This window comes from Scyliorhinus canicula, chromosome 8, assembly GCF_902713615.1.
Source record: "Scyliorhinus canicula chromosome 8, sScyCan1.1, whole genome shotgun sequence".
Classification (NCBI taxonomy): domain Eukaryota; kingdom Metazoa; phylum Chordata; class Chondrichthyes; order Carcharhiniformes; family Scyliorhinidae; genus Scyliorhinus; species Scyliorhinus canicula.
Window position 1 is genome coordinate 54,271,871 of NC_052153.1, and position 25,279 is coordinate 54,297,149.

General features: G+C 45.3%; 1 protein-coding gene across 9 annotated transcripts in view; it reads right to left on the minus strand.

Annotated features, from left to right (window-relative positions):
* Positions 1-25,279, minus strand: part of LOC119970269 (sodium/potassium/calcium exchanger 2-like) — a 360,708-nt gene that overhangs the window by 65,235 nt on the left and 270,194 nt on the right. For all 9 annotated transcript variants that reach the window (XM_038804609.1, XM_038804617.1, XM_038804615.1 and 6 more), the window contains 2 exons: positions 18,447-18,545; positions 10,714-10,832 (listed from right to left, as the gene is read on the minus strand). In XM_038804609.1, the coding sequence (XP_038660537.1) occupies positions 10,714-10,832; positions 18,447-18,545 (218 nt within the window). The remainder of the gene's footprint in view (positions 1-10,713; positions 10,833-18,446; positions 18,546-25,279) is intronic.

Sequence of the window (25,279 nt, forward strand, 5' to 3'; positions counted from 1 at the left end):
CTGACTAACCACCGTCCTATCAATCTCCACCCTCCAGTCCCCTCCTTCCCCCCCCCCCCCCCCCCCCCCCCCCCCCCCCACATTTAGCTTCCATCTCCTGATCTCCCTACTTACTTCCGTACTCACCCACTGACTCCTACATACATCTAGCCCACCCCATATTCAAATATTCTTTGCAACATAGCTGCCTGGAAACACCAGTCACTGGTCTGACAAATAAAGCCAAAATCCAAGGGGCTTCATTCCTATTTGGTCGCAGACAGAGATCAAACGTGGCACAAATGGATTTATAGGCCACCATGTTTTGGCCTGTTGCTTCAAACAGTGCTTATACATGTCAGTTTGAGTGCCCTTTGTTTGTGAACAGGCCAGTCTGTTATTAGGCAGCAATGAGAGGACACTTGCCAGCACAAAGCCCCTTAATGCAACCTTGAATAAGAATAACCCACAGGGCAGCATGGTGCCACAGTGGTTAGCACTGCCATCTCTCAGTGCCAGGGAGCTGGGTTCGATTCCAGCCTTGGTTCACTGTGTCTGTGTGGAGCTTGCACTTTCTCCCAGAGTCTGCGTGGGTTTCCTCCGGGTGCTCCGGTTTCCTCCTTGAAATCCAAAGATGTGCAGGCTAGGTGGATTGGCCATGATAAATTGTCCTTTAAGTGTCCAGAGATGTGCAGGTCAGTTTACAGGGATAGGGTGGGGTGGACGGTAAGTGGACATGGGTAGTGTGCTCTTAAGGGTTGGTGCTGATTCGATGGGCCGAATGGCTTCCTTCTACACTGTAGGGCTTCTATTTTTGTTCAAAGTTTATTGAACTCAGTTGCGTGAACAAGAAGAAAAATACTTGCAGATTCCTGGGCTACACTTAAAATGGCTACATGGAAATTTGTATGGAACATTCAAGCCTAAGCCAGACTTTTTTGGGCCACAGTTAGAAAGGACAGGTAGAGCTGGAAGTGAGTGCCAATGATCCTCATGCTCCAACCCTTGCTTTGCAGAGTGATCTTGTGTTGGATGGGCAATTAATAGAGTCACTGACCACTCAGCTTAGTTGCTGACCTTGAGGAGGTAACCATGTTATCATCTGATGTGGCAACATTTTTAAATGGCTGCCAACGCCCGAACCCTCAATCAAATAGTGGCCAGCAGGAAGCCAGCGATTCTGCCTCTTCAGCCTGAAGCCAGACCTCTTCTGCCAGCAATCAGACTCCTTCTGCCTGAGACTGCCTTCCGTCCACCTGAAACCAGTGGCCCTTGTAAGTCGATAGTCAAGGAACAAAACAAGTCTGGGGGTGGGGGCAATGACTAGTGAAAGTATCTGCATTGGTGGAGGGAATGGTGCTATGCTGTACCCGGACGATTGTCCTTCCTTCCTCCTCAAGAGGTGAATGAGTGGTGTTCCATACATCACTCTCCTGACCCCAATGGTGAACGAGGCTCTGGAATGCAGGTTACCATGACGGCCGTTCCACAGAACTCCTTCCTCAACATCTGCAATCACTAGGAGGATGAATTACCTCTAAACTGGGCATGGATGAGCACAAGGGGTGGTTGTGCCCTTCAGTATACAGGCAAAGCGTGATGCAGGCGTCTCTGTGGGCTGCTTCTGCCTGGAGGGGGAAAGAGGTGCTGATCATCCTGTTCTCTCTCACAAACCAATCACAGGGAATGGAGATCAGTCATCCCTGAGGAAGACTTGTCCAAATCGAAGGAAGAGGAGGGATCCTCAGAGGGTGCAGCACCATTTCCCCCACATCCTCAACCACTGTGGACACTTACATTTCAAGTGTGTTACTGTTTGCAATTAGATTCAGGCACACAACCTGGTTGGAGCACTACACTTGACACCGCTGTCGGAGACTGTTGTGAGGGGCCAGGCCCTTTCTGAGCCCCAAGCAGATGATGTGCCCCTGGAGTCATCAGCAGTCGCTGGAAGCCCAGCAGGAGGTGCAATATTTTCCAGATCTTCCCAAAGGGTATCCACACCCTGGCTCAGAAAAGGAGTCCATCTAGGCCATGAGAGCTGCAATCTTTGCCTCGCCTCCACCTATGGCCTCCTCCAGTGAGAGAATGGCAACAGTCAGTGGAGGCAGAGGTGTGCACAGACCTGCATTCATCATGTTGTCCATCAGCTCCAGTGAGCAGTGACAAGGCAAAAGGGGGATGAGGTATCGGAATTCTCCACCAGGCCCTTGTCCATCTCGGGTCAGCAGGGAGATACAAGTGTAACTTACAACAGAAGATGAGTGGCTGCTCTCCTCTTCTCGATAAGCACGAGAAAAAAACCCCCCAGTAAAACAGGGAAATAAGAATACTTGTTCAAACTGGTCTTCTATACTTTAAAATGGAATATTACTTAATCAGGGCAATAAGAATATTGGTCCGAAATGTTTTGTTCCCCCTCTGGGCTCGAGCACTCAATGTGAACAATGGCTTTTCAGTCCCTCTGCCAGTGACACCTGTGCCTCAAGTTGCTGTGATGATGCTCCACAGCATGTTGGGGCCTTCCTGGCCTCAGGCAGCTAGAGAGTGTCAAGAACAATGGCGGCCACGGAAGGTCAGCAACCTGCCTCGATCACAGCTGGCACCAAAAGGCGGAGCACCATGTAGGAGCATTCATGAGCAATTGAAGAAAGCACAGTAGACTGGGCTTCAGGGGTGCTCATAACAATGATGATACTCTGCGTGTGTGCTATGCTGAATGTAATAAATGTTTACTTTGGCTTATGAATGTCTCAATGCAGTGTTGCTGGCCACTCAATAATGCGAGTAGCAAGGGCCAAGCCAGGTATGGCTGTGGATGATCAGGGCATGCATGCTTTTCATTTGCACTTCATAAGGGCAACAGGTGTTAGTGAACAAGGAGGCCTGCACGTGGCTTTTGTGTGCTTGGAATGTGATATTTATGTGGCTAGTTGGTGGAACTGGTACGGTCAATTGACATGCGAGTAAAGCGCCTTCAGAGTCTCCCTTGTCGTGTAGCTTGCTTCCCTCCAAGCTGCCCTTATTTGACAGGATGTGCTGGCTCCTCATCAGCTTCCTCAACCACGTCTTCTGAGGATACCTCATGCTCCACCATGTCTTCAGCAGCCAGGTTCTTCCCCTCTGAAGTGCCAGGTTGGGTGGAGCACATCATATCACCACTGTCTGGGAGATTCTGGATAGGTGCATTGAAGGGCTTCACCCAATTGCTCCTGGCACCTGAATCTCAATTTGAGATGGCCTAGGGTCTGCTCGATGGTGGCTCGGGTTGCAGTATGGTTCGTGTTATAGCATTCCTCAGTCTGAGCCCTTGGAATCCTCACTGGTGTCGGCAACCGTCTTTTCAATGAGTAACCAGGATGGGGATGGGAACGACCACTGGAGAAGGTAAGCGCTGTGATTGCTCCCAGGATACCAAACACATACTTGTAATGTCTGCTTGGTGGTGGTTACAGTGAGTTGGACATTGAGGGAGTGGAATCCTTTCCAATTGCTGGTTGGCCTGTGAAGCCTTGATGGTCACATGCATGGAGTCGGAGACCTTGCACCTGGAAGATTGCTGCCCCGGTACTCTTATTCTGACTCTCCACATCAGTTCAGAAGTTGTTGTACTGGCTGGACCTCCTGAAGAAGGTACCTGTCACTAACTGCTGCAGTGATGTTTAGCTGATCGGTAGATGCCACACATGGGTCCCTGAAATGAACCAGAGGCATAGAATGACAGGACCACAATGACCCCAAGAGCTATTGGTAACGGATGATCACCAATATAACCAAAGCTCACCACTTTCATCACCAGGCAGTCTCTGGAAAACTTGCCGCTCTAACATCTGTATGTAGCTTATCCATTGTCTATACACCTTACCCGTACCTAGTCGCTGCTTGGGGTCGCCTCTGTGGTTTTCTGCCTCCACCGCCCCCCTCCCTACCCAATATGAGGCTTCCCCTGTAGGTGTAGGGGAGTCTGCTTCTGTCTGGTCCCCTTTCCCCACTCCTCCCCCCCCTCTCAGGTTTTCCTCTGATGTGTTATGTACTCTGGGATAACACAGGCTGCAACTGGATGCAGCTTTGACCAAAAGATACTCCAGACCTTGAAGTTAGTTCAATCTGATGTATTAAACCAGTAGCACAGTTAGCACAATTCTCTACGAGTTCGACTCTCTGCTAACCTAAGTGTGGTTACTCTGTCTGACTGAACCAGACTAGCTCTTAGCCACCTGCTGGAGGTGTGTAACTGTACATACACCCTGACTCACTCTGTAGATGTTCATCAGTGGAAAGAGGCGGAGTGTGAGTGCCTCATGGATTTTATAGTGAGATCCCACCCGAGTGTCCTGCCTGCTCATTGGTCATGTCCTGTTCTCTGTGTTCATTAGTTGCCTGTTTGTCTATCATTATGTGCATGTCTGCATATCATGACATCCTCTTCACTTGTATAACCTCCTCCAGCATGCAAGATGCCCATGCTATCGGAGTGCTGCCAGCTTGATGGGGATACCCTTCCCACAGGTGCCCATCACCCTCAGGTCCTCTCAAGTGTGCCCCCTGACAGGAGAATTGTGACCCTACTCCTTCCTGGTAATGACAGTGAAACCGACATAACTGCGGAGTGCTGCTAAATAATAATTGCCACCCGTTAAAAGCTGCCAATGCTCTGATGCTGGGTCACCCATGTACTAATTGAAAAAATCTAAGGGGCAAGTAAAGTCTGATTCAATCGTATCCATAATCATCTATATTTCCTTTCAAATGCTCATTTTTGAAATGCGAGCTCTGTTCCCACGCAGCTTGACTTCCGTCTTGAAATCTGGTTAAGGCATGTCCCACCCAGCACTAATTGACATGGCGTATTTTACAACAACCCCACCTTCTTCACTGTTAAAACCTGGTCATCATTCAAGGTGCAGTTGTTTTAACAAAATAGAATTTCCAAATTTTACTCCTAATGGCAATGGACAGCGGTTGAAATTGAATTGGTGTGGTAGATCCTGCTGGGGATCTTAGTAGATTATGGGCACTCGCTCAGGCGAAACAAGGCCGGTGAATAACGGGCGAGGCAGAAAACGAGAACCAGGCGCCAAAGTTTGCGATGCAACCAGCCCACTCCCGTAGGTGAAATTGGGATCTTGGCATACATGACAAGAAACCAATTATCACTACTTAAGTTCCATTTCCATACAATTAACAAGAGGCCCCATATCCAACAGCCTCCCATGGTTCATTGGCCTCCAAGCAAGTGCTCACGCTGGCACTGATTAGTACTCCTTTTAAAAACGTGAACCTGGCAGAAGGGCTTCTGTGGGAGCCGAGGTGAGTAGCCATCTTTGCTCACAGTGAAAGAGCCCGGGGGCGCTGGGTTTGCCGCCTCAGTGCTTGGCAGGGGGATGGGGTCTCTCGGCTTTGATAGGAGGGGGGCGGGGTTGACCCTCCACAGGGGTGGGCTGCCATGGGGAGGTGGGGCAAGGTGTTGAGGAGGCAGCCATGCCAACCCCTGAACCACGTGTATCCATTGCGGGGCAACCCTTGTCCCTGCCCGCCTGCACCTATAACCCCACCGACTGCCGAGGCCTCTGGCCGTGCCATTGAAGGCTATTGCGAATAGGGAATTGACAATCATGGTTAAGTGAGCATTTCACACAACCCAAGTGGATTCATGTGGGTGGGTGGGTCATGTAGCATGTGGGAGTCATTGGCAAGCATCTCAATCAGAGAGATGCCTGGGCACTGTGCCTGAACACTGCAGGTGGCAACACCACACACGTAGCACCCAGGGGATGGGACACAGCCCCAGGGACATGTCCACAGCGGAGGGTGGGTGAGTGCCATGGGGAGGGAACCAGCACCAGATGGGAGGGGAGGGGGGGGGGATCAATGGGCGAATGGAGGGTCCAGAGGTGGGAGCCACCGCTGTTTGTAAGTCTGACACCTTCTACCAATGTCTTACAGATATTGAACGCGATTGTAGGATTTTGGAGCCAGCAGAAATTGCCCTGATGGTGCTGCTACTAGCCCGGGCAGCCAGACGCCGGAAACTGCGGCAGTAGCAGCATCAGCAGGTGCTCGAGGTGGTAGCCCACCTGCTGGACCCCAACTGACACCCTGAGGACCCAGCGGCCCATCAGGCCAGGGAGGGACCCAGAGGGGGAGTCTTGCAACGTCCCAGGGTGTATAGCAGTCACTAGTCCTTTGAACGCGTGCTGCAGGAGGCTCTGCCTCAAGGAGGAGACAGTGCCGCACCTGTGCCATGTCCTCGCGGGTTTGGCACATGGAGGAGGAGGACACCCGCTTCCGGTCGCCGTCAAGGTCACCGCAGCCCTGACCATTCCAGGGCTTGAATGGGGACCTATGTGGCATCTTGCAGGTCACAGCCCACAGATGCATCTGACAGCTCACAGATGCCTTTTTTACCCGAGCGGAAAGCTACATCAACGTTGACATGGACCAAGCCCAACAGGATGCCCGGGCAGTAGGTTTCTCTGCCATCACCTGGATGCCCAGGTCACTGAGCCATCTGGGATTGCCCTACAATATTAGAAACCTTCTGTTCCACCCCCTCAACATACAGATCATGTGTGACCACCACATTATGCGTGTGATACATCCTGGGCAGTCAGTCATCCCCGGCCCCTTCAAGGACTACCCCAGGCTGGGCAACATAAGGGGTACCCACTGAAGACCTGGCTAATGAAGCCAGCACAGAGGCCAGAGACCGAGGCGGAGACCCGGTGGGCCAATGTACCAAGGCACATGTTGCCACCCATGCTGTGATTGAGCGATGTATCGGACTCTAGGTGCAGTTCCGATGCCTCGACCGCTCCGGTGGTGCACTTCAGTACACCACCCGGAGGGTTGCCCGCTTTGTGGTGGTCTGCTGTGCCCTCCACAACCTCTCACAGCAGAGGTGTGACCAGCTGGAGGATGGTGATGAGGAACATGTGGCCACCCCAGAAACTGAGGAGGATGAAAAGGAAGATTAGGTGGTGGCGATGGATCAGCAGGGGCTAGAGGATGAGGCAGGAGGGAACCGCAGAACCAGACAGAGGCTGCAGGACCGGCGTTAGCGGTGAGGGTCCGGCAAGCCCGGAGGGTAAGGGAGGCCCTCATCCCCATCCGTTTCACTTGAAGGAGAACTTCCATCTCCAGTGCTGACATCGCTTCACCCAACAGCTCTAGCTAGGTGGCACTGTAGTGGCGTAGTTAGCGCTGCTGCCTCACAGCTCCAGGGACCCGGGTTTAATTCCAGCCTTGGGTCGCTGCCTGTGTGGAGTTTGTATGTTCTATTCGTGCTGCACGAGTTTCCTCCGGGTGCTCCGGTTTCCTCCCACAGTCGAAAGATTTTCTGGTTAGGTGGATTGGCCATGCTAAATTGCCCCCTAGTCTCCAAAAGGATAGTTGGGGTTACTGGAGATAGGTAGGGGGCCTAGGTAGGGTGTTATGGAGATAGGTAGGGGGCCTAGGTAGGGTGCTCTTTCAGAGGGCCAGTGCAGACGGATGGGACGAATGGCCTCCTTCTGCACTGTAGTGATTCTATGATTCTTCTTCTACCTAGCTGCTCTGGTACAGCAACAACACTGGAATTTACACAACATGGAAAATTGCCCAGGTATGTCCTATGCATTAAAAGCAGGACTAATCCAATTCAGCCAATCGTGGCTCTCTTGGTCTACTCTCCATCATCAGTTAAACGATGGAAGAAATTATCAACAGTGTTATCAAGCAGCACACAGCAATGCTCAGTTTGAGGTCTATCAGGATGACTCAGTTCCAGACCACATACAGCCTTGGTACAAATACGCATTAAAAGGGCAGAATTATGGGGAACTGTGTGTCTGAGCCATGTTGGCTGGGTATGGTTGTTGGCTGGGGCGGGGTTATTTATGGTGTTATGCTGGAATTCAAAATCGTTAAAAAAATCACAAATTCCTTAATAAAATGTTTTTTGTTAGAAAAAGAGCAGAATTCTCAATGAGATGGGATCGAGAGCCCTTGACATCAAGTTACCATTTAGACTTGAGTGTGCCATCAAGAAATCCTAATAAAATTGGAAATAGTGGTTGGAATCGTACTCCGAACAATAAAAGATGGTTGTGGTAGTTGGAGGCCCTGGGCATTGCTTCAGGAGTTCTTCAGAACAGCAATGGAGGCTCTACTATCCTCAGCTGCATCATCAATACCGTTTTCTCAATCATAACGTCAGAATTGGGGATTCTCCCAGAATTAAGTTCCATCCACAACTCCCCAGGTACTGAAGTAGGCAAGTATGCAACCTAACCTAGCCAACATTCAGGCGTGGGCAGGTAAGTGGAAAATAACATTTGCGCAACACAAATGCTAGGCAGTGACCATGTCCCACAAGACAGAATCTTAACACCACCTTCTGACTTTCAACAGAATTAATACAATTGAAATCCACACTTTTACCATCCGGGAGTTTATCGTTGACCAGAAACTTAACTGGACCATCCACATAAACATGTGGCAACAAATGCAACTGGAAGGCTGAGTATTGTGAAGTGACTGACTCGCCTCCTGACTCCCAACTCACCTTCTACAAACGTTCAGGGTGTGGTGGAATCGTCTGCAGTTTGCAGGATGTAATTCCAACAAGAAAGTCAACAGCATCTTGGATATAAGTATGACCCTTGATTGGACTCCATCCTCCAAACTCTTCTCTACGGCTCAGAAACCTGGGCTGCATACAGATGTCACCTCAAGACATGGACAAGTCCCAGCAATGCTGTCCAAATGGATTCTGGAAAGACAGGCATCCTAACATCAGCGTCCTTGAAGGACTGCCGAAGCAAATCTTCTTCACCCAGCTCAAGGAAGACTAACAAACACGAGGACAAATGGCAGCACTTCAAAGACACCTTGAAGGCCGACCTCAAGAAATGCAACATAGATGTCAACGCCTGGGAAACCCTTGCTCAGATGTGACTGACTTGGCGGAACCTCCTGATTGAAGGGACACAATTCTTTGGGAACACCCAATGGCAAGGGGAGGTTCAGAAATGGAGCCTAAGAAAAGAACACCAGCGATCGAGTCCGTGGATCAATCCCACCTCCCAGAAAGACCTGCCAAGGTTGCAGTCAGAGATGTGGCTCTACAATTGGGCTCGTCAGCCACACAATAACCCACAACACCCATAACCAGTGACATGGAGTTTTTAGGTGGACAATCATGTTCATGAGCAAGTGATAGCTGAAGAAGTGTGTACCATCTACAAGATGCACCGCAGCAACACACCCAACTTCCGAAACCCAGGACTTCAACCTGATGAAGATCAAGGTGCATGGGAATACAATCACACTCAACTTTTTCTCCAAGTCACCCACCATTCTGACTTTCATTACAGTTGGGTGAAAATCCAGGACCCCTTATCCCTGCACTGCAGCAGTACAGGCAGCAGCTCATCACCACCTTCTAAAAGGCACCTAAGAACGTGAGGTAAATGCTGAATTTGTATTTCGCTCTCAAATACCATTAAAGACGGATCACTTGGTCATTTGTTTAATTTCTGTTTGTGCGACCTGCACTATATAAAAATTGTTTGCCCTGTCTGCCTACATAACAAGTGCTGCAAGTGACTGGCTTACTCTGCAAGGGATGCCAAAACTATTGCAGGTAATAAGACTCATTCGACAAAGGGAAATAACAAATATTTAAAAATGGCAAAATCTAATGCTTCATCATTTTTGCAAATGGCTTTCTTCAGTGATAAAAGCTAAGGTAATCTAAATAAATATATCATTAAGGCTGTAATAGCTTGCAATTCACACAAAACTCTAAATCAGTTGCTGAGGCAACCCCGATGACAAGCAAGGTGTCACAAATTATAACGCCATTTTTGTACCAGTTTTCAACAAGCCCTGGTATAATTCACCCTGTCACGATGGTTTAGGATCGTCTTCAAAGGGCAAGTTACAAGAGCCTTATTTATCTTTGTCAAGTCGTCTCTGTATTCAGGAGGTTGCACCTATGCGGGTGAAGTTAGGCATCTTGCCAATATAGATGCTGCAACACCTGCAAATATTGGACTAAATACCCGTTTTTGTAATTCCAAAGAATAATTATCCTGATCATAGGAAGCCTAGTCTGTGCTCTGGCAAATATGATCATTATTCCATATCAGCAGTATTTGACACTAGCAGAAAAAGTACTGGATTCAATAAATGGCTTTTTTTCAATTATTATAATACATACCCTATTGGGCATCAGCAAAAGGTCTCATTCTTGAAAATGTGTTTCAATCACCAGAGAACAGCAGCATACTCACATAAAAACAGACATTAGAAATCCTTCACTCGTGCATTGCAACTGAGGCTGACTCGTTCTTTAATCAGTTATATTCTTACATGGTGGGTGGGGTTTACCGACCCTCCTCATGGTGTGTTTAGTGGGGGGCCCGTCATTTGTCCATGGCGGGGCCAGGAAGGCTTGCCACTGTCAACGGGGTGCCCCATGGTTCACACCCACCATCACTAAGGGGTCGCTGTCAACGGGACCTGACGATCCCGCCACAGAAACGGCTGAATAGTCCCAGGCTATGTCTGTGTTGTTGTAGTGAAACAGAGCTCTTGTTTACCAATTATTTGTTTTTTTAAGTAGTGTTCGACCCGTTCTCTCCCACCCCCGTGGTTTCTGTTCAAATATCAACCTTGCTTTGTGCTGGTGCACAGACTCTCAACTTCTACCTTTCTAGCAACCCCAAATGTCTCCGCACACACACATACCTGCCCTGCTGTAACATCTGCTCCATTGGGCAGGCTTCCGTTCTGCACTGTTGTGGGAGGATCCTTTGGAGGTGTCACTTCAACTTCTACATTGGCTGTATTTGGCAGCTCTGCTTTATCTGTATGAATGAAGGAATGCAGAACAAATAAGAGAAAGGGAATGAAAAGCTCCAACCATGGGAAGCAAACTGCAAGACCGCCAGAAATTGTTTTGCACGACCAATATTTTGGGCGGGATCCTTCCCCTACCCCTCCCATTGTGCCCGGCACACCTGCCGCTATGCCCAGAGAATCGCGGGAGAGCACCTAAACAGGGTTTGTGCCAGGTACCGAACAGAGAGCGCGATGTTCCCGGCCCGCGGCACCATCTGGCTCGCTCCCTTGCAAGGCGTCAACCAGACTCTCATGTTCAAATGAGTCTTCAAACCGGTTTAAATACGCTCAGCCTGTTCGAAGCCGGAGTCTCCCAGCTTCCGGGATTCACCACCCACCACCGGCATCGCCCGTGGCCAGTGAGAATCATGACAGGTTTCCAAAAACGGAAACTAGTCATGATGGCCGTGCTGGGAGAGCTCAGAGGCAATTGGGACCCCCTGGCGTTGAGGGACAGGCACCCCGGCAGTGCCAACCAGGCAGTGCCACGTTGGCACAGCCAACATGCAGAGCCTGAGAGGGGCCATGGTCATGAAAGTTGGGGTGGGGGCAACCCAGGCAATTAGTGATATGGGGGGGGGGGGCAGAGGGGAGAGAAGTTGCCCCTCCAGGGTCAAAGGTTGAGGGTGTTGCCAATGTTTGAAACTAAACCCATGAGAATCGCCCCAAACTCCAAGAAAATGACTAAGTGGGTGGATTGTGATCAGAATCCCGCTGGAACAGCCGGCGGAATCCTCACTGGTTTTCTTCCCCGAAATGCACACGGTCATTTTTTTTTTAGGAGAATTGTCCTGTTATCTGCTGATTTATTTATTTCTATGAAGTAAAGTTATAAATGTGCAATACCATAAATTGGTAGTAACATTAAAAAAAAATCTGGTTAAATATATTTCACATATTCCAACTTCCCTGCTGTGTTTATGGTAGATGGAGAATTGCCCAGACACCATTTTCTTTCATTTTTCAATTCCAAAATGATTCTATAACAGATTTGCAGGAGTAAGCAGCACAAACTTTGAGCGATAGGCAGTGTGCACATCCAATTAAGCTAATAACTCACCATGGTGCCCCCACCCCCGATATTCAACTGCCAACCACCCATTTTTCTGGGACATAAGTGGCAAACAGCCCACAAATATATCTAATGATAAGTGTCAACCTAGTTCATGCCCGAATTGCTCTTTGTACAGGGGATACTATGGGCGGAATTCTCCGCTCCCGCGTGGCATCGGGGTGGCCGTCGTGAACTCGGCAGAGTTTCACGACGGCCTCAAAGAGGCCGCTCCTCGCACCCTATTCACCCCCCCCCCCCACAGGGGGCTAGGAGCAGCGTTCCGTAAATCTTGGCCGCCGGGCCTTGACGCTTGCGTCAAGGCGGCGCGCTGAGAATGACACGACGGTGGCGCCCAAGTGACGTCAGCCGCGCACGCGCAGGTTGGCCGGCTCCAACCCGCGCATGCGCGGTTGCCGTCTTCCCCTCCGCTGCCCCGCAAGACATGGCAGCTTGATCTTGCGGGGCGGCGGAGGGGAAAGAGTGCGTCCCTTGGAGACGCCGGCCTGACGATCGGTGGGCACCGATCGTGGGCCAGTCCCCTCCCGAGCACGGCCGTGGTGCTCACTCCCCTCTCCGCCCCCCACAAGCCACAAACAAAGCTTTGGCGCCATGTTCACGACGGCAGCGACCAGGTGTAGTTGCCGCCAGCGTGAACAGGTCAGGAACGTCAGGCCGCTCGGCCCATCCGGGCCGGAGAATCGCCGGTCTTCACGGCGACGGGCGATTCTCCGAGCGGGGGGGTGGGAGAATCGCGGGGGGTGCTAGGGCGGCGTGTCGTGAGTCGCCCGGCCCTCCCGTGATTCTCCCACCCGGCGTGGGGAGCGGAGAATGACCGCGCCCCATGACTGCTTTAAAACTTAAAATCACCTTCCCGCACCCAATCCTGTCTTCTTATAAAGAATTACAGGGCAAGTCATTAAACTGAGATTTAATGGCTGGAATTTAATATAAAATTCATTTAAATGCATAATAAAAATTCAAATATAATAAAAAATTTAATTTAATATATGATACTTTTCTAGCATTTCCTCTCCTTCCACTCCTCACTCTGCACAATGACCTTCACATCTACTCTCGCTGCACGACAAGCCCTGGTCAACAGACTGAGCAGATGGTTTGCACAACAGCTGCGTTTGCATTACATCCCTCACACAAACGGCAAGCAACTCAGGTCATTTAACAAGGAAAATAGCTAATATCAAGCAGGAATAAGGTAGGTTGGGAAGGTGATGAAAGGATGAAACGTATGCAAAATGTTTTGCACCTAATGGATTAGAATGTGCAGTCCGACTCGCGTGCCAGCTTCCCTTCGTCCTCAATGTTAAATTGCCTGAGCTCCAATTGGCACTCCAAACTCAGGGCCCAGCCAAGTTGGCAAACATGCCCTACCACAACACAACAGATACTACCAGCCGGCCACTGCATATGTTAAAATTTAAACGCTAAATAGACTTTTAGTATCTTCAAATGTTATCAGATTTCCAAAATTAAAGGAGTGATTTATTTTCAAAAAATAACCCACTGCAGATCTGCTCACTTTTAATGTAATTGCCACAACGTATAGAACCATAGAATTCCTGCAATGCAGGACCATAGCCATGATTATAATAGAAAGGAATCATAGATTCTTACAGCACAGAAGACAGCCAATTGATCCAAGGTGCTATTTCAATTTATTGGAAGACTCATTCGCACCAATCCCCAACCTCTCAGCTGCTCTTACCCCAGAACCCTGAAAATATTTAAATATGTATCCGATTCCATTTTAAAAATTATTTTTGAGCTGATGAAACAAATTTGGTAATGAGAAAATCCTCAGTATTTCATAGAATTTACAGTGCAGAAGGAGGCCATTGGAAAGAGCATCCACTTAAGCCCACACCTCCACCCTATCCCCGTAACGCAGTAACCCCACCCAACATTTTTGGACACAACTTTTTACAATATACATTAATTATCTGGAAGAAGGAACTGCAGGCACTGTTGCTAAGTTTGCAGATGATATAAAGATTTGCAGAGGGACAGGTAGAATTGAGGAAGCAAGGGGGCTGCAGAAGGATTTGTACAAGCTAGGAGAGCGGGCAGTGAAGTAGCAAATGAAATACAATGTGGAAAAGTGTGAGGTTATGCACTTTGAAAGGAGGAATTTAGGCATAGACTATTTTCTAAATGGGGAAATGCTTAGGAAATCAGAAGCACAAAGGGATTTGGGAGTCCTTGTTCACGATTCCCTTAAGGTTAACATGCAGGTTCGGTCAGCAGTTAAGAAGGCAAATGCAATGTTAGCATTCACGTCAAGAGGGCTAGAATACAAGACCAGGGATGTACTTCTGAGGCTGTATAAGGCTCTGGTCAGACCCCATTTGGAGTACTATGATCAGTTTTGGGCCCCGTATCTAAGGAAGGATGTGCTGGCCTTGGAAAGGGTCCAGAGGGGGCGCACAAGAATGATCCCTGGAATGAAGAACTTGTCGTATGAGGAATGGTTGAGGACTCGGTCTGTACTCGTTAGAGTTTAGAAGGATGAGGGAGGGATCTTCTTGAAACTTACAGGATACTGCGAGGCCTGGATAGAGTGGACAGGGAGAGGATATTTCCACTTGTAGGAAAAACTAGAATCAGAGGAAACCATCTCAGACTAAAGGTATGATCCTTTGAAACAGAGATGAGGAGGAATATCTTCAGCCATACTGTGGTGAATCTGTGAAACTCTTTGCCGCAGAAGGCTGTGGAGGCCAAATTACTGAGTGTCTTTAAGACAGAGATAGATAGGTTCTCAATTAATAAGGGGATTAGGGGTTATGGGGAGAAGGCAGGAGAATGGCAATGAGAAAATATCAGCCATGATTGAATGGTGGAGCAGACTCGATGGGCGGAGTGGCCTAATTCTGCTCCCATGACTTATGGTTTTATAGACACTAAGGGCAATTTAGAATGGCCAATCCACCTAATCTGCACATCTTTAGACTGTGGGAGGAAACCAGAGCATCTGGAGGAAACCCACGCAGACACGGGGAGAAAATGCAGATCCGCTACTAAATGAGAACAAAATCAACAGTCCTTCTCCTTTGGGCTGACTGGGCTCCTTCTGCACTGTCAATTCTGTGAATTATTTCTTTGAAATTATTTCAAAGTTAAATGTTCCCAGATAGACCCCTTTTTTTAAAAATAAAAGGATTTGTTGGAATAATTCATTAAGAAGCCATGACATACATTGATATATGATGACTACCAGCTCTCCTATTGGGCAATTGATTAATTAATACAGCTATACTTACCCAAAGATGAGCACTGCTCAAAAGATGGAATAAATACAATTCATAATTACCAAGTATTGACATACTAACTGGGGTTTCAAACAATGTGTTAAATTGGAAAATGGACAGATTGCTTTAATGTCTCACTAATCATCCTCCCATTTTACATTATTCAATTCAATTAAAATGTTCTTACTTTGATGCTGTATGCTGAATGAAATGCAAATTCATCTAATTCCGTTACTTAAATACTATAAGGTAGTGACTAGAGTCAAGGACAAAGCAATTGACAACTTCATAGCTTTACATTATTTACTTGGGATAGCTTTACATTACTTTTCTCAAACCTACCCATAATGGACAGAATGTAAAACTATGGTGATATGCAACACTCAGCTCTTGCTACTACGCATCTAAGTTAGATCTTTAACGATCGTGTTTTAGGCTATGGCTATTTTCTTCCTCCGATATGATTAGTGTGAGATCCTTAAATTACTGGTACCAGTATTCAGGTGATATCTTTGATAATTTCAGATGATGTGCTATCTAGGAAATGTTGATATATTTAAAATAAGTTATTTATTGGGGCTGCATAAGTGCATAGAGCATCTAAAACAGATCTGTCACACCACTCATTTCATGATTTGAGCTATGTTAGGGAAAGATATATTGCAGAGTTTCATGAACTTCATAACCTTTAATTAGACTTTTTCCTGCGCCATTCAGCTTGAAATATTTTTGTGTTGTTTGACGTGAGAATTGATCATAATGCCATAGGAGCAATGGGGCATCTGGGACCTCAGTAAATGGAGAGTCCTCTAGACAGAGATTTAAGCATCGAGAGAAAAACAGTATGTAAGATGGGTGAACTAGATTTAAATTAGGAAGAGAAGGAGAAATAAAGAGAGAAAAGGTTGGACTGAGAGAGAAAGGAGATAGTGAGAAGAAATATAGACATTTAAAATTTGAGTTTAAAAAAATCTTGAGCAATTTACTAACAAGGGATGAGAATCCACACTTGATTAGGCCAAATGGTTAATTGGTATGACATTGATAATCACAGAACTTAAAAAAGTGCTTGCGCAATTAATTACTGGACTTTGCATTCTATGGTGCATTTAGTGGGTAGTTAATATGCGACTCCAGAAAACTCTTAAAAACATAAATAAAAAGGGCGGCCGTGTTAAGCAAATTAAGGAATAGTGTAAATCTGCCAGCAGTTTTGCAGCTATTTTAACTCATGTTATGATGAGGATGACCTCATCACCAACCTATGCAAACTGGGGCCCGATGATATATGAAAGCCCCTGGCGCAATTTTGTACTCAAAATCAGGTGCTCAGAATAGTCCTCAAAAAAGTAAGTTTAGAACTTGTGTATGAGCCCTGGAGAAATGAGAGATATCCTCAGGCTCTCGAAAAATAATGTGGGCTGGTGACACCCTGGATTTCAACCCCTAAACCCCAGCATCTTAATGCAGACCAGGTCAGCCACCTAATATTACACCAAACCAGAGGCACTTAGCAGCTGAACACCTTTTGGGGAAAGCTGCTTGGCAGTTGCATGCCTTTGTACTATTCCAGACCTCCTGCTGGCGAGATCACACTAGCTGGCCCCACACAAGTGGTCGACCGGATTGTTGGGTTGTATGCAGAATGCACTGCATTGTAACTTGTCTCCGTTTTGAGCAAAAGTTGGTCTGACATTGTGAGAGATATGGATTACAGTACTAAAACACCCCAGGTTAATTTCCTCAACTCTTACCCACTGGGTGTAAAAACAGGAAATGGATGATGGAGTGTGGCGCGAGGGGGAAGCATGTACTGTGAGGCGGGGCTGTGGCAGACAGTGCTCCCAAGAAATGTTGTACCCTCGGTCATCCAAAACGTGAAGAAAAACAGGCAGCTAACAAATCCACATAAGGTCTTGAAATATCAAAATTATAAATTGCAATTCAATACATAATGACAATTGTAAAAAAACTCTTGTTAGACCTATCACCATGCAAGGTTAATAAGCAAATATAGTATGCTAGTTTTAAAGATGGATTGGAGTTTATTTTAATATGAAGTAGCCTGTGTCATAGAATAGGATCCCAACAATGCAGAAGGAGGCCATTTGGTTCATCGAGTCTGAGAGCACCGTACCTAGGCCCACTCTCCTGCCTTATCCCCGTAACCCTATATAACCTGGACACCAAGGGACAATTTAGCATGGCCAATCCACCTAACCTGCACATCTTTGGATTCTGGGAGGAAACCGGAGCATCTGGAGGAACCCCACACAGACACGGGGAGAATGTGCAAACACCACACAGACAGTCATCCAAGGTTGGAATTGAACCCAGGTCCCTGATGCTGTGAGGCAGCCGTGCTAATCACTGTGCCACCTATTATAGTGTCCACTTATAGCCCGCCTCGAAACATATGCTTTTTGAAATATTGAACAAAGCACTGCTTTAAGAGAAATCCAGATGAAACGGAAATAGGATAGAAAAATGATAGAGCTTAGCAAAAGGAAATACAAATGGTGCACACTGTACTTTTACACTATATAATGTGCGCATTGATAGATTTGAGGTGTTTAACATAATGGAGATTCTCTCTAGTAAGGGAATTTACAAGATGAAAGCACAATCAAAATTTGAGCTGAGCTCTTTATAAGCAAGTCCTCAAACAAAGAAGTGTGGACATGATGCCCCAAAAGATATTAGATCAGAAATCAAATGAAGCGGTAAAATAGGGAAATAATGTCAACAGCTCTGAAGAAATAGCAGAGAATTGTGATAAAAATAGATGCTGTCGCGGCCAACAAAATGGTGGAGCAGGTTTATTGGATGACACGGTCCTTCCCTGTTCTTGTATTTCTAAGTCAGGATGCAACACTGTATAATTTACAATTCTGACATTAAATCTAATCTACAGAGCCAGCAAAAACCACATTTTTATTTGGCCTTGAAATGCTTTTGAAGGACATTTGCTTGTTCAAAGTACACAACCAAACTATAATTTTAAATGCAGATCAATAAACAATTTGTGAAGTGACAGTACTCATCGTCATATTCTGATTTGGTAAGACAGCTCAGGTAGAATGAGGGGGGAAAACATGATTACAAAGGCCTCTTTGCTTCTGTCATGCACACTTGAATAGAATTTCAAGAGCACTTGTAGTGAAAACAAAAGCGTTTGAATGAATAGTGATAATGCGGCATTGACATGTGAGTATTCATTGTGGCGCATGACTTAATTTTTTAAGCACAAAAATGGTTACCTGCATGATTAGTAGTCACATTGGGTTTCACACCATCATCTACTTGACATTTGTTTTTGGCCAGTTTGTGAAGAATTGATGCTCTGTGACGGAATTTACCTGGAAAGAAAATAAAGGATACATTATGGTGTTTATTTTTTCCTCTTAAATCTGAAACATCATTATAGAACAAGGAACCATAAATTGATCCATTTCTAGTCAGCACAACAATTTGTGAGACTGGATGATTAATGTTCTAATAGAACACAGTGGGGAAAATTTTAACTACCCCTGGTCTGTGGGAAAGGAGTGGAGTTCCATCAGTGCAGCACCATTTTGTCCAATTCTCCATTGTGATTTCAAGTATTTGCTCCTGGCTGAGACAGGAGTCTCAAATTAATTAATTACAAATCAAGACCCCTTGTGAATATGGAATATGGGACCCACATTCCATTCTACCCCATTCTTGAGTGGGACACACAGTTGGGCAAAGTTGTCATGAAACCTTTGCTATTCACTCCAGCCCGTATATCTGTGGGTAACATCTTAGCAGCATAATGGTTGTATGAATTAAATGATCCACAAAGGCTGATGCTACTGCAACTGGCTGGCAATAAATTGACAGAATAAAGCTGTTTTTGAAAAAAAAAACAGGATTTTCAAATCACTTGCAGAATTTTCAATATTTACTCATCGGAATGCATACAGATTTGATGACATGATGAAGAAAAGACAAATCACTTCAACATCCATTTACAAAGTTAACATTTGATCACGTGGACATTTGTATTTTACCTCGAACAGGATGGAAAGCAAGGCAGCAGGACTTATTTTCTTAATGAAATCAAAATTGAACTTTAAAAGATTAACCGATAAAAAAGTCTTGCAACATTTACTCAAAATGTCACCAAGGGTAGCAGCAATATTGCACTCCTACCAAACCCCAACTCTCCAAACTTTAATTGTTCATCGGTTTAATGTTTTGAAGTATGTTGCAGTTGTTTTTAAGGCATATATGACACAAGCAATTTAATATACAGATGTACATCTGATATAACTGAACATCTCCTGAAATATCATATGTCCATGGCTACAATGGAAACCGCGCTTGACCTGCATGAAACAATTGTTTTTTAAACAATTTACTGGCTAATATTCAAGAAATAACATTCTGGAGTTACACAATCTTAAGAGAGTGAGGTGGCTCAGAAGGTGCCATACACAATCCATTCTGCTGTTGTGACAGAGGAAAGAATGATCAATTATGGAGGTCAATACTTAACTTTCACCAGACTTGGGAGTAGGTTGGAACTATGTGCCAAACTTGTACATTAAATTCTAAGGCCACGAAGGAGGAGTGCTACACTGTAGTATTAGCCTATATAAAAGACTCAAGTCTTAGAATGATGTTTCAATCTGTGGTCGTCAGACTTTTGAGGAAAGAGTGTTAACATGCGGCTCATAGCTACGCAGAGATACATCCTGGCAAAAATGTATCCTCAAGGAACACAAACTAAACAGATTGACTGGTTGTATATCTCATTGCTGCATGTGCGACCTTGTGCCATTGCCTTCACTGACATTAGCGACTACAAGTATATACTTCCTCCATTTTATGCACCTGTAGAACACTTCTCATAACTTTAGGATGCTACCTAAACAAAAGTTCTTCATTTACTAAGAAGCATGAATGGATTTCCCTCAATATTCCTGCAGGACTATTCTATCCTGAAGGGAAACAATTGAAATATAGGTGATGATTTTAGCAAAATTCACTCAGGAAAAACAGGCTGGGTTCCGGTAAAATCTCTCAGGTGATTTAATCACTAATTTCCTGCTGCTGTGTTCCAATTCTAATATGCTCGTCTTCAGCCACAATTTCACTGCAAGCATATTAATCCAAAAACATACCGGGGGAGAAATTCAATTCCATTGCACCTGTTTAATGATCATAAAATGGGTGTAATAACGATACATGAAGCGGCTCACATCTCACCCATACGTGCGTTTGGGCCTTTGTTAAATTTGCCTTTCTGTGGCTTGAAACACAGACATATGGGGCCTGCACCCATTTCTGGATCCATATGCTAAATTAATGAAGAGAAGTTGCAGCAGGCAGCATGTGCGGAGAGTGCTGTAAGTGCCATCAGTTATGTGTCCCAAAAAGACATTTTACTCCATTAAGTGCTTTTACATTCGTATCCTTCAGCTCATTTCATATTCTCAGTGAATTTCGAAACTACTGCATTCGCCATCACCTTATAATTTTGATTCTTTCTGGATTATCCTTAGTCCCAAATTATTTATTTTGCCTTCTCATTGTCACTTCTTCTCCAAACCCAATTCTTTCAGATTGATCTGAATTGATTATTGTTTCCCACGAATCAATGGCAAGAATTGATATTCACAATGCAGCACCATATCTTTTGTCATTACAGCAGAGTTCAATTTAGCTTCAACCATCTATTTCTCTGCCAGATACTAATTAAAACTCGCAGCACCTAAAGCAATTATATAGTGCAGAGAGTGACACATTTTGCTCTTTTTGCTGCTGTGTATTGACTTAATTGCCGATTTTACTCTTGCACTGGCAAGAATCTATGGGAACACTTGGCAGGAGATAAACAAATAATATAAAAATGTACTTGTGCCAAACTGCAGCACATTTCTAACCACAATACAATCAATACTAAGGATTGCTTAGCATTCAAGCACAGGAGTATAGTTGCATATTTATTGGCTTTTGTAAGCAACATCCCCAACATTCCGGTTTTGATCAGTGCAGACGTGATGGTCCGGAAGAGTTTTTTTCTATGTAGACCTCCGACTCTATATATCTTTATTTATGATGTTCTTAAAATATGCTTTCATGTTTTGCTGTGCTGAAGGTCATAAATGTGACATTCAAAAAACTCAAATATAAAACGTGTTGTCATATTCTATCATCTACCAGCAGGCAATATCATTGCCATTAAACGCATCACACAAGCTTGCCACCCCCACATTGATTCTGTGTACAGGAAGGTAGACAGCATTATCAGCGACCCCTCCCACCCAGGCATTGCCTTCTTCCAGACCCTTCCATCAGGCAGAAGGTACAGAAGTCTGAAGACCCGCACATCCAGACATAGGAATAGCTTCTTCCCCACAGCTACAAGACTCCTCAACGACTCCCCCCTTGGACTGATCTGCTCCCTGTAAGAACACTATTCACAATGCCCTATACTGCTCATGTATTTGCTTTGCTTGGCCCCTTGTTCCTCACTGTAACCAATCACTGTTTGTCGATGTACCATTTGTCAATGTGCTCTGTTGATTATTCTTTTGTCTACTACGTACATACTGTGTACGCTCCCTCGGCCGCAGAAAAATATTTTTCACTGTACTTCGGTACATGTGACAATAAATCAAATATCAAATATAAATAAAAAGTAGAATTTCTATTTTGATAAACAACCGGCTGAAGCCCAATTTGTGTGTTCGGGTTCCAACCAAACCACTACCCTCATCCATATCATCTCATTTGCCTCCTAGGATTTGTTTCCTAGGATTGAAATCCAATCTCCACCATTTGTTCAACTTACTTTCCCAAAGGAGGAGATTGGCCAGAATTACTATTCATCATAAAGGTGTCAAAATGTCAAGATGGAAGGCAAAGAATAGAATTCATAGTAAACTCCTAACCTTATTGATATCAATTATAACATCTAAATGACTTAGATTGCTTTGCTCAAATGGTGAGAAATGTGTTGGCAGATGTGTAGGAGATTAATTATTTTTTGACAAATTGCCATTATTTTGCAACTTAACTCACATGACATGAATGACAAATAATTATGTTTATTAAGTACTTAGAGCATTTACTGTGATGTAAGCCGGTAGCAATAGCGGAAGGTTTAACCTGGTTTTCCTTCTCACTGATGCTTTTACTGCTCAGCCTCCAAGCTGTTAGCTTTTTTTATTTTACCCAGAGAGAGAAGAACAAAGGGCAATTTGCTGCTTTAAGATGGCATATCTTCTTCAGCATCAATACCAAAACTTCCATCACTGATCGCTTTCAAACATCTAACAAGACTATGGTTAGAGGGTATACCAGAAACTATTCATGCTCCTTGACTGGATTTAGCTAGTCACTTTTAACTTCACTAAAGGTTGAGAAAACACTTGAAAGAAAGGGAAAAAAACTGCAACTGCTGGATCCACTGTCATCTGATGGAAAAAGTAATTGGTTTTGAAAAGCTGAGGCAATGAAAACTCAATGCAACTTGAAAAAGGTAATTTATTAAGACTTTGAAAGTGATCATTTGTGGATCGGCCTGCCACCAAAAAATTTGAGTTATGAATTGTTGAAGATTTCAATAAAAATATCTGAAATTTTAAAGCATGCAGGTTCGAAGCAGAGTAGGGTGAAAAGCATGACTTACGGGCATGGGAGAGGATTGAAATACCAAGGAAAGTTAGATGGGCTGAACAGCCTTTTGTTGCTCATACTCTGTGACTATATCTCACCATGCCTTTGCATTCTGCATATATTCTTAAACAGTTTACTAAGCCACTAATACCAGTCATGATCACCTCAGAGTGAAAGAGCTGATGAAAATAGCCACTTGTCACGGAGATGCAACCAAATTAATTTTATATTCTTCTGTGTGACAGATGTTTAATAGAAAATTGCCAGTCATCCTTGGATTTTGTGATGTGACCTAGATGTTGAAATGAAATGTCAGTTTGTGGTCTCCTGCGTCAGTGACAATGCTTCAATAACTCAAGATATCACATGTTGCTGCTTTAAATCATTCTTCGTACACAGCCATGGTTTGCGAGGGTACAAACACGGGAGAGCTTTTGAACTACTTCACGAACCGCGGTTGCTATTTATCTGAACAGTTCCTTGCCTAAATCTTCATTTTTGTCTGCACCATGGATCCCCAAATAGTTCCATCCCAGAAGGGCCATTAGGAGACAGCAACATGACTTCAGCAACCTCACCTCATGCTGAAATATATATGACACATCATCTCTTTCTCCTTCTGGAAAGAATGGACCCTGATCAGAACAATGCAGGAGGAGCTTTGCTGCCGAAGGTAAATTCTTTCATATATTCTATTTCGCCCAGCGACCAAGATCCACTATCAAATCATACTTACTAAAAATCTAAATAATCAATAAGTTCACATAAAATTCTCAAAACGCGTATTGGTTTTGTAATCTCTCTGTAGTGATCCCTTGGGACTTGACCATTGTTAAACCCCTAATTTGCTTCTTAACCAGAGCCCGCCATGCATCTCAGCAGAGTAGCAACAGACTTGGCCCATTTGGTCAAAGTGCCACACGAAATAGCCCACTCTTTAAAAAAAAGTACACGACTTATGTTTGAGCCATAAGAAATGTAATTAAATTGGCTTCCCCATTTTGATCCAGCGCCAATGGTTGGAACACCACCACCACTACATAGCGTATCTCTTGCCTTTGTGCCATTGGTCTAACTTACAAATACATGATGACACATCTCCTATGCCTTACTCATCCTTTACCTTACACAATCCTTCCTCTTTCACTGCTCCAAAATCTAGGTGGATTGGACCTGGCAGCTTCGTAACTCGGACAAGACCTTCGGACAGGACCTAACAACCAGTAACTTTGGTGTCCATTCTGTAAATGTCTTAATGGGAATAGGGATATGGCTACACGCAGAAGCTGATTTGGGGGAGGGGTCACTAGCTTTCTAGAGCAGATGCTGGTGGATACCACCCAAACAGAGCACCACTGGAAGGGAACTGGGAATTTAAGTGCTGACCAGGGAACTGTGCTGGGAGAAGCAAAGGTTTTACAGATGCAAAATGAGACAGATGGAGCTCTTAGCGTGTCACTTACTTCACCAAATAACATTGATGCCCTTTCAAAGTCAGCATCTGCCTTAGCAATCGACAACTTGGAAAGCTTCAACTATAAAGCAATGTCATGGTGCTGAGATTGCCAACTGTGAACCTGTTGCGTCTTTGCAGAGAGCCAGCAGCAGGGTTTTTTTCTGTTTCATTCTCTGCCAACAGTTATTTACATTCACTGCCAGATCTTGCAGCACAACTAAGAAAAATAAATCAGGAATTGACCTCAGGCTTACTTGTAGTTGGGAAACGGGCCGAGTTCAGTCCCGATGCCAAGGAATACCGTGAGGGCAGCACGGTAGCATTGTGGATAGCACAACTGCTTCACAGCTCCAGGGTCCCAGGTTCAATTCCCGGCTTGAGTCACTGTCTGTGCGGAGTCCGCACATTCTCCCCGTGTGTGCGTGGGTTTCCTCCGGGTGCTCCGGTTTCCTCCCACAGTCCAAAGATGTGCAGGTTAGGTGGATTGGCCATGCTAAATTGCCCTTAGTGTTGGGTGGGGTTACTGGGTTATGGGGATAGGTTGGAGGTGTGAGCTTGGGTAGGGTGCTCTTTCCAAGAGCCGATGCAGACTCGATGGGCTGATTGGCCTCCTTCTGAACTGTAAATTTTATGAATAGACATCCCCACCTGCCATCCCCTACCCACCCCCACCGACTCTTGGAAATTGGAAGACTACACCAGTTCTTATTTACCCATTTTTAGGGGGACAAAACCCTGGGAGAAGTGGCTGAGAAATGGGTGGGAAGTTGTGATCCCAGGTATACAAGGATAAACAGTGGAGGGGTTAGTCCTAGAATGGCAGAGAAAATGGATGCAGGAAATAGTTTCTATGGTATCAGGTAAGTAGTTGAGTGTTAACGGTGAGAAGAGAATTTAAAAAAATAGACAGCAGGACAGCAGCAATGCTGAGTGAGACTGATGAAGGGTAGGATGGTTAGGAAGGTATAAGCTATTAGAGAGAAAAAA